The sequence below is a fragment of the Eurytemora carolleeae genome, unplaced genomic scaffold (genome assembly GCF_000591075.1).
Source record: "Eurytemora carolleeae unplaced genomic scaffold, Eaff_2.0 scaffold1086, whole genome shotgun sequence".
NCBI classification, from domain to species: Eukaryota; Metazoa; Arthropoda; class Copepoda; order Calanoida; family Temoridae; genus Eurytemora; species Eurytemora carolleeae.
In genome coordinates this window covers 29,952-39,848 of record NW_019396974.1, presented here as the reverse complement: position 1 = coordinate 39,848, position 9,897 = coordinate 29,952, and the positions used below count along the sequence as shown (strand labels likewise).

General features: G+C 32.4%; 1 protein-coding gene across 1 annotated transcript; it reads right to left on the bottom strand.

The window, feature by feature from the left end:
- Positions 1–614: 614 nt before the first annotated feature.
- On the bottom strand, positions 615–8,476 carry LOC111710684 (2-acylglycerol O-acyltransferase 1; the record flags this gene model as incomplete). The annotated part of the gene is given in 6 exon segments (XM_023484806.1): positions 615–857; positions 2,442–2,503; positions 3,808–3,885; positions 4,713–4,807; positions 7,480–7,542; positions 8,412–8,476. Coding segments are annotated over 6 exon segments (473 nt in total), but the record flags the coding sequence as incomplete, so codon positions are not given.
- Between the last annotated feature and the right edge of the window lie 1,421 nt (positions 8,477–9,897).

The following is a 9,897-nucleotide window of genomic DNA, read 5'->3' as shown; positions in this document are numbered from 1 at the left end:
TGGGTTTTAGCCTTTTCTTTAGTTGTGCATCCCAGGCTAAGTTTGCAATAAAAGTTTTTAATAAGTTCTCATTAAATAGGCGTCAAGCTTTATTTAAAACTACAGAGCGTCTCATATCATTATAGGTTATCTCCAAGCATTACCGCTATTACATTATTCATTTAGAACTCGAAAAATACAACTTTTTTATGGTTCCTTTTTTTAAATTTCTGATTAGGTTTCATAAATATCAATTTAGAGCTAAAACGGTGACCCAATATAATGTGGGACACAGGTTTTTTAAATATTTTCAACCAGAATTCAACCAAAAAAGTCTTTATTTACTAATGTTAAAAGGATTTTCAAACTATTTGTAACTGTATTGTCATAAAATGTGCCCGTAAAAAGTCTAAAAATATGTCCGTTATAACAAGTACAAATTATTTCATCCTCCGCGACATTTCTTTCTCCAAATAAAAAAATTTTCATTCACACCATTTTAAATAAGAATACATTAAAAAAAATCATGATGCATACCTTTATTTATTAAATACAAGTTATTGGTGGGCATTTTTTAAAGTTAGGATAAAATAAATAAAATTTAAGATAGAACTAAATAAACTAATTATATATAATATTCAATAAAACATAAAAATTACAAATCTGGATTTTATAAACATATTTGTAAATAATAGAAAAAAGGAATAAAAGCAATTAATATTTGCAGCAATAGATCACAAAATATCAAGAGAAATATCGTAATATATCTCACACAATATTTAGAGATATATTTGTGTCTCCGTACACAGGATTATACTTGTCGTACAGTTGTACAAGAGCTGTAACGTACTGCTTGTGTAAATCCTCGATTTCTTCAACTAAAATATAACAAAATTTAGTTTGTAACATTACATAATGTTTAAGAACTGCAGAGACTTTATAAAACCCTAAATAGTTCAATTCACAACGATACCTTTAACCTCTTTTATTAACAAGCGTGAAAAATATAGTTTTGATCCTAGGATTTTATAGTTTTAATAAATGGTTTCACTTTAGGGGTAACTTTAGAATTTATGAAGTGTACAGGCTAGGGAAGAAATTATAAGAATTTAACACTTTAAAGAAAGAAAAACAGCGTTAGCGGTCTCATTTTTGCTTAGGTGAAATTTAAATATGTAATGTAAATCACTATAGATTAACTTAATGACTGACTCTTTGAAATTACGTGCATAGTCCCTTTGGGCTTAATGAAAAGACTGTAAATATTTCACAAAGCTCACAATACTAATGTATCTTCAGCTAGGGTTACCAACAAGGATAAGACTGTAAAGACCACCTGGAATTCTTAAAATATGGCAATCTTATGGTTAATTTTAATCTTCTGCCATAGATGTAGTCTTATCTTAGCTTTATTACTGATTGGGCAACAACAAAAAAGCAAGTTTTACAGTAGCAGGAAATCATAAATATAAGGAGACAGAAAGAACCTAATTTGTATTGAAAAAAGGCAAGTTGGGCAAGAAAATGGCAATTTTTTATTCTTTCTTATTTTAGAAAACGTAAAAGGTTGAACTTAAACACTCATATAACAGTTAATTTTGACACAATTTCAATGAAATGACTTTGAAAATTCTTTTTTTTTTTGGCATCAATATCTTTCTTACATTTTATGAAAATAAAGTGAAGAACTCTAGATTTTGTTTTGGAATAATGTACGAGATATCATAAACTTGATTTAATAAAGTATTAAACTTTAATTTCAACCAGCCGGGGCAGGTGGTAAAAACACTTAGGGACACTAATTACTCCATCGAAGAGAAGGCATTTATTTTTAAGGTTTTATATTTATTTATATTTAGATACTTAGAGTTGAGCATTGTTATTATCCATTTGATAAACTCCCAGAATATTTAGGCTTTCAAAATTTTGTTACGCTAATTAAAATCTTGACATCTTGCAGAAGATCGATTTTACAAATCGTTGCAGCTAACGATTGATTTGCTTCGTTATATCTGATATCTAGAGATGTGCCTTCAGTTGGTCCATTTTGATTCGTTTTTTAACTATATTATAAAAATTAAAAAAATTTGGGATAACATAAGATTTAAAAGCAAGTTTGTATACTTTTTTTAATTGGTCATTTAGTCGGATGGAAATTACAATATTACTTCATTGGAAGGATGGTACAGGCCCACAGGGTTACCCATATAAAGATGAGACCTCGGAGACGATTGTGCAGAATTTATTAAAAATTTGTCCCTACATTCAAGGTTCCCGGTAGATGTACACTTATTTTAGTTTGCTAAACATCTCAAATTCTTTTTTAAACTATTTTCAAGGCATAATACCAAATATAGACACAAAATATTTATATTTCAAGAGTTTCATGTCGACATTAAAGTTTCAAACATTGTGGGTATCCCTGTAATCAATAAAAAATAAAAATAATAAATATATTAAACCTGTAGGATTGGAGGTTTTCTCTACTGGTATAGGTTCGCCAACGACAACATTAACCGGTTTTCTAAAAATAAAAACAATTGATAATATTTAATTTTCAATCTTTTAGGAATGAGCTCTTAAAATTCAATATTGAACCAAAAAGACTATAATTCTTAGAGGCATCTTTTTTGGCTCGTTCTTAAACATTGATGAGCCCGCGATTAAAAAAATCGTGAAAATACGACTCGAGTCTAAGCTATTGTTGGGCCTTATTTAAGCTTGAGCTTTCGGATTCAAGCTGCATCTTATTTTCAACGGAATTGAGTTAAAAAAAAACCGGTTATTATTCTATTAGGCGATTTTCATGGAAAGAATTGGCGCATTCCTGGTTTTTATGAGAACAAGACTCAACATTAAGCCTTATTCTCCACTATAGCCAACCAAGGTTGTTTTTTTTCATTGGGCCTAACTCCTTAAGTCGAGCCGAAGATCTTGCAGCTGTCAATCACGTGACACAAGCTGTCGTCAGAGTTGGGTCAACGCTTGGGTCTTAAAATCGGGCTTAAGTCGAGCCGAAGATCTTGCAGCTGTCAATCACGTGACACAAGCTGTCGTCAGAGTTGGGTCGACATCGGGTCTTAAAGTCGGGTTTAAGGAATTACGGCTCGAGCCAAAATTTTTAAATCGCGGGCTCAGATGTGTTTAATTGTCACAAACATCATATTTAAAATCGTATTTCCTTTAATTTTGCATTAATAACTTTTTTGTTAATTATCAGTTTTTTTGTACCACCATTCTTTGACGGGTATAGGGTGTATAAAAACAATCGAAATAAATTACGAAACAAGGATTCGATGATTACGTAATAACTGAAATGATAAATATGTTATGTAGTGAGTAAAAATCAATGTTTTCTTTTTGTGCATAATTTTGCATATTTTTTCTCTTTTCTTTTGGAAACCTGTATTTTCAAAAAAAAATTATTTAAACAAATTTAAACTACACCCTTTATATATGTATTTATATCTTTGTGTGTGAATAAATCTTTATAATAATAATAATAATTTAAATCTAAAATTATAATTTCCTATTCCAGATTTTTCTGGTTTTCACTTCCCTTATGTGAAAGTCAACCTCGTTGAGTATCTTCCAGAGAACTTTTCATGAAAATTTTTATTTGGAAATAAGGAAAATTGAGGATATGCACAATAGTAAAATTCTAGTCATTTTGGGTTCAAACAAAATAAAATAATTGATCACACTTTTGAGAGTTTATGAAAATAACCGAACATTTTAAATATTATTATTAGCACGTAAACTGGTGGATTAAATTAAAACTTTTTACAGTTTTTATGCAACTTAATAAGCTTCTTGTAGAATTCTAACCTGTGTGGAATAAGTCCAAAATTGTATTGGAACATTCCTCGTCCTAAGAACAGGACTGGAGCAAACCCAACAATATTTCTTAACATTTTAGTTTTAGATTAGGGATTATCTGGATAGAGAAGATCAATGCTTAATCTAGATTTTTTCTTGATCTGCAGAATGAATTAATTAATTCGATAATCTGCATGGTAATCGGACCCTGGTAAATTAACTTTAATAATTCTAAGAATAAAAGTGCCCACTGCGGATATCGAGATCAAGCGATCGGGATTATGAGAATACAACACTAAATTCCTAGTTCAGTGGCCGAATTTAAAGAATTTGAGCTACGGTTTAAATTTAAGCCTCGGCTTAAATATGGTTGGTTCCACTTAAAATTGTATCAAATGTTTCAAGATTTAAGCCGGCGCTTAATTTAAACCGGGTTTTGGCAGATTTAAACCGCGGCTCAAATTCTTTAAATTCCATCTCAGGACTGTCAGACCCCTTGCCCCCCCCACATGGCCCTAAAATATACGACCAGTGGCCGAATTTAAAGAATTTGCGCGGCGGTTTAAATTTAAGCTGCGGCTTAAATATGGTTGGTTCCACTTAAAATTGTATCAAATGCTTCAAGATTTAAGCCGGCGCTTAATTTAAACCGGGTTTTGGCAGATTTAAACCGCGACTCAAATTCTTTAAATTCCATCTCAGATAATCACGCTTAATGAAACAATTAAACGTTATTTCGCCAGTTATTTGGTTAGAACTTAGGACAAGTACATTTTGGAGCCGAGCACCGCGGTTAGGAAATAAGTTTAAAAATATTTTTATTGTGATTTACAGCCTCAATTATATTGGTGAAAAAATCAGAAAATTTTCCTAGAATAGAAATACAGACATATTTCAAGTATTCAGGAAGTAACCTGAATTTCTCTTGAAGATTCCGAATCCAAGTTCCTTCCTGAGTGTTCATAATATTATACACATGAGCCTCACCGAAAGAAAAGGTTGGAACAAGCTGAAATAAAACAAAATCATTTTTTAAAGTATATTATTTCATATTTTAAACACAACTTCAAATCTTGAAATTCCCCTTCCCCTTTACATCTTTATCTGAGCAACAGATTTCCTAGCTTTACATCATTATCTGAGCAACAGATTCCCTAGCTTTGCATCATTATCTGAGCAACAGATTTCCTAGCTTTACATCATTATCTGAGCAACAGATTTCCTAGCTTTACATCATTATCTGAGCAACAGATTACCTAGCTTTACATCTTTATCTGAGCAACAGATTCCCTAGCTTTACATCATTATCTGAGCAACAGATTCCCTAGCTTTACATCTTTATCTGAGCAACAGATTACCTTGCTTTACATCTTTATCTGAGCAACAGATTACCTAGCTTTACATTTTTATCTGAGCAACAGATTACCTAGCTTTACATCTTTATCTGAGCAACAGATTACCTTGCTTTACATCTTTATCTGAGCAACAGATTACCTAGCTTTACATTTTATCTGAGCAACAGATTACCTAGCTTTACATCTTTATCTGAGCAACAGATTCCCTAGCTTTACATCTTTATCAGAGCAAAGATTCCCTAGCTTTACATCTTTATCTGAACAACACATTCCATAGCTTTACATCTTTATCTGAGCAACAGATTTCCTAGCTTTACATCTTTATCTGAGCAAAAGATTCCCTAGCTTTACATCTTTATCTGAGCAACAGATTACCTTGCTTTACATCTTTATCTGAGCAACAGATTCCCTAGCTTTACATCTTTATCTGAGCAAAAGATTCCCTAGCTTTACATTTTTATCTGAGCAACAGATTACCTTGCTTTACATCTTTAACTGAGCAACAGATTACCTAGCTTTACATCTTTATCTGATTAACAAATTTCCTAGCTTTACATCTTTATCTGATCAACAGATTACCTTGCTTTACATCTTTATCTGATCAACAGATATCCTAGCTTTACATCTTTATCTGAGCAACAGATACCCTAGCTTTACAGCTTTATCTGAGCAACAGATTCCCTAGCTTTACATCTTTATCTGAGCAACATATTCCCTAGCTTTACATCTTTATCTGATCAACAGATTACCTTGCTTTACATCTTTATCTGAGCAATAGATTACCTAGCTTTACATCTTTACCTGAGCAACAGATTCCCTAGCTTTACATCTTTAGCTGATCAACAGATTCCCTAGCTTTACATCTTTATCTGAGCAACAGATTCCCTAGCTTTACATCTTTATCTGAGCAACAGATTCCCTAGCTTTACATCTTTATCTGAGAAACGATGAGGAAGACATCGTCGTTCATTATCTTTAAACCCCAGATATATTCTGGCATTTGCCTTCCTTAATTGTCTCTGCTGCAATTCCGCAAGAAACTTCAAAACAAAACAAAAAACAGTGAAAAGGGCAGCGTCGTAAATTAAGAAAAAAAATTATTTTATGCAGGATTACTTGCAAATTAGTTGACAGTCTCTTTAAGATATAAACAGTGACATGAAATCCTGAATTATGAAATCAAGAGACACTGTATTTTCACTTATAGTGTCACGAATATAGAATTAAGGAGATATGAGCCAAGAAGAGGGGGAAGGTTAAACTATTAGGAAAGAGTGAAAAGGGGAGATGGAATCTGGGACAGATTAATTGGAAGGGGATTTAGGAGAATTTGATTAAGTTGCATCAAATTCAAAAACTTATAGTCATCTAGTGCCGTTTAATATAACTAACTAGAGTTGAAAACTTTAGAATTGTGGATATTGAGACCACTGCTTGATCTTCTCTTTTTGTTAATCTTCAGATTATAATAATCTGTATTCTGTATCCACTCCACTTAAGTGCCTAAAATTCTATCTATCAGAGTGTACCAAAAAAGAGGATTAAAAAATCATAAGTTTCCACAGTGGATATATTCAGATATAGCGATTGGGATTAAGGGTATCCAATTCTAAAGTTTTCAGCTCAGAGCTGAAAGAATTGAATACCTTTAATCTCGGTCGCTTAATTTGAATATCCAATTGTGAACACTTTTAATTTCCTTCTAAATCCACTCCTTTCTTCTATTTTTGTCATTTTCCGACCAATGCAAGAGTTCATTCATTAAATAGCGCGTAAAATTAAAAATTGTCCGACTGTTCTGGTTTCTCCAAACCAATCTAATTCAATTAATCTTGAAATCAACAAAAAAGAGATTAAACATTGATTTCGATATCCTTAATTCTGAAGGTTTCAGCTCAGATAAGTGTTTAAATGGTAAAGCGATGAAGGAACGGCGTCTTGAAGAACAACACACTTTAACAAATAAAAGCTATAATATTGTGACTAGAAAGGAAACATGAATAGTCCTAAAACGTCTATTAAACTAAGAATGGGTTGCCACTTTAAAGCTGGTGGACCACTTGTAATTACTTCAACACTCTAGTCTACAGTCCCTCTAATAAACAATAGTTATCTAAGAGTTAAAAACAGAATAACGTCAAAACAGAAAAGTGTCAAAAACAGAATGACGTCAAAAACAGAATGGTGTCAAAAACAGAATGGCGTCAAAAACAGCTGGCGTCAAAAATAAGATCGCGTAAAAAATATAGCGTCTAAAATAAAATGGCGTCTAAAACAAAATGGCGTCTAAACCAAAATATTGCGCTAATAAAATGGCTGTACATACCTGTGCTCCATGCTGTAAAGCAATCTTTATAAATCCTTTTCTTTTATTCAATACCAGGGAAACCTGAACACAATAAATCACTAGAATTGAAATAAATCAATACTGAAGTGCAAATGTTTTATAAAATATTGCCGCAACTTAAACTTTTTCTGACCAATACAATCTTTCTAAAAGGTAATTTCTTGATTTGCAGAAAACATTTACAATTGTAATGCTATTTACAGAAAATGCCTTGAAGGGACTTGCAATTTGAATTGTTGGGACATGAAAAGAGCCAAATTGGGACTCGTACAAAAAAAAATGGAAATTAAAGTAAGCATATTCGAGAGATAGAGCAGAGCTGAAAGCTTTAGAATGAGATATCCTAAATCCCAATTACTTAATCTGAGTAAGTATCCAATGGACACACTTTTGATTTTCTTCTTAAACCGTACTTTTTTGGATAAAGTAGAGAAAAATCAAAAAACCCTTTTTTAAATTTAGAGAGTCCCTCCCATGCAATGCGACTCGGATTGGTTGAATTTCATACACTTTTCATGGTACAAGTACAAGATGAGGTTGGTCTCGATATTAAAAAAAGAGAGGATCAAGCATTAATCTCAATATCCACTATTCTAAAGTTTTCAGCTCTGAGCAAATTCCAACTTTTTTATACGTTTGGTTAACGGTTAGTCCAATCGTTAATGAAGAAAATTTTCAGGAACAGAACATTCATTTTCAAATACGGTATTTTTTTAAGTTACCGTTAGTTAACGATCTCAATTTTATAGTGGTGCAAACAGAAGATATTTTGCCATTAACTGTTGGTATTTGGTATTTGTTGGTGGGCACGGCATTACCTTAGATTAAACTTAAGAAAATTACATAGTTGACATTCATATTAAACTAAAGAAACATTTAGTTGACACTTGATCAAACTACAAGAAACATACTTGAGATTCTGATGAAAACATACTCTCTGCGGCGCCTCCGACAACTATGACACTCACCATTCCACCTGCGAACACAATATTTTTAGAATTTAATATTTTATTCTACAAAATATTCGAGTGTTTACTACTTTAATACTGCTATTTCTCTCCTCTCTTTGTTTTGAGAATTTGAGATACTTCGAGAGAAATAATAATTCTTTGATTCACATGCCTTCTTCAGCATATCAGTGACAATATAAACATAGAACTCAATGATTCATCAGCTATCAACATCGCTGCTTTAATGCCAATACGGAGAGAGATTCCTTATAAAAAGAATAAAGAATACAGACTACAAACAGCAACTGGCAACGGAATGTGCTCAGCTTGAGAATCACGGATCGACCATACAAATATCTAAACATGTAGTAGACGTAGTAAGCAATTCTCTCCTTAATAAACTCCAACTAGGGCTGGGCGCGTTAACGGTGGAACGATCGTTCTTTGCCGAGAACGAACGGAACGATCAAGAACGATCCCATCGTTCCGAAAAAAAAACGAACGCTTAGAACGCGTTCTTAAGAATATTGGAACGATTAGTAAAAGAACAGAACGGAACGGAAGGGGAATTGCTTGAAAAGAACGGTTAAAATCGTTAAACATTCTTATTATCAAGAACGCGTTCTAATTTGGGAACGCATTTTAAATAAGGAATGTGCTTAAATCATCTAGATAAAGATGTTTAGATTTAATCATCTGACCCTCCTCCCCTCCCCCACTTTAAACCAGTCTGAACTAAACAAACAGAATAAAGTCTGAACTAAACAAACTGAATAAAGTCTGAACTAAACAAACAGATTAAAGTCTGAACTAAACAAACAGATTTAAGTCTGAACTAAACAAACAGATTAAAGTCTGAACTAAACAAACAGAATAGAGTCTGAACTAAACAAACAGATTAAAGTCCTATTTTTTAATGATGTATAAAAGATAATATTAACAGTTATTGAGGAAAAGGATAAAAATATAAACAGTAAGTATAAAAAAAATCCCTAAATACTAATACTAAACATATTTTAACATCATTTAAATTCAGTGATATTTGGCTAATTATACTTTCTCTCTTCGTTTTGAGAATTTGAGATACTTCTAGAGAAATACAAATTCTTTGCTTCACATGCCTTCTTCAGCATATCAATGACAAAATAAACATAGAATTCAATGATTCATCACCTATCAAAATCTTTGCTTTACTGCCAATTCGGAGAGAGATTGCTTATAAAACGAATTCAGACTACGAACTGCAACTGGCAACGGAATGGGCTCAGCTTGAGAAGCACGGATCGACCATCCAAAAATCTAAACATGTAGTGGACGTAGTATGAAGACGTTGTAAGCAATTCTCTCCTTAATAGACTTCAACTACCGCCGCACTCCTGAATTGAATTGCTGAATTGAATCAGATCCCTCTGAAAACTTAGCGAAAACTACGTGAAAACTACATGAA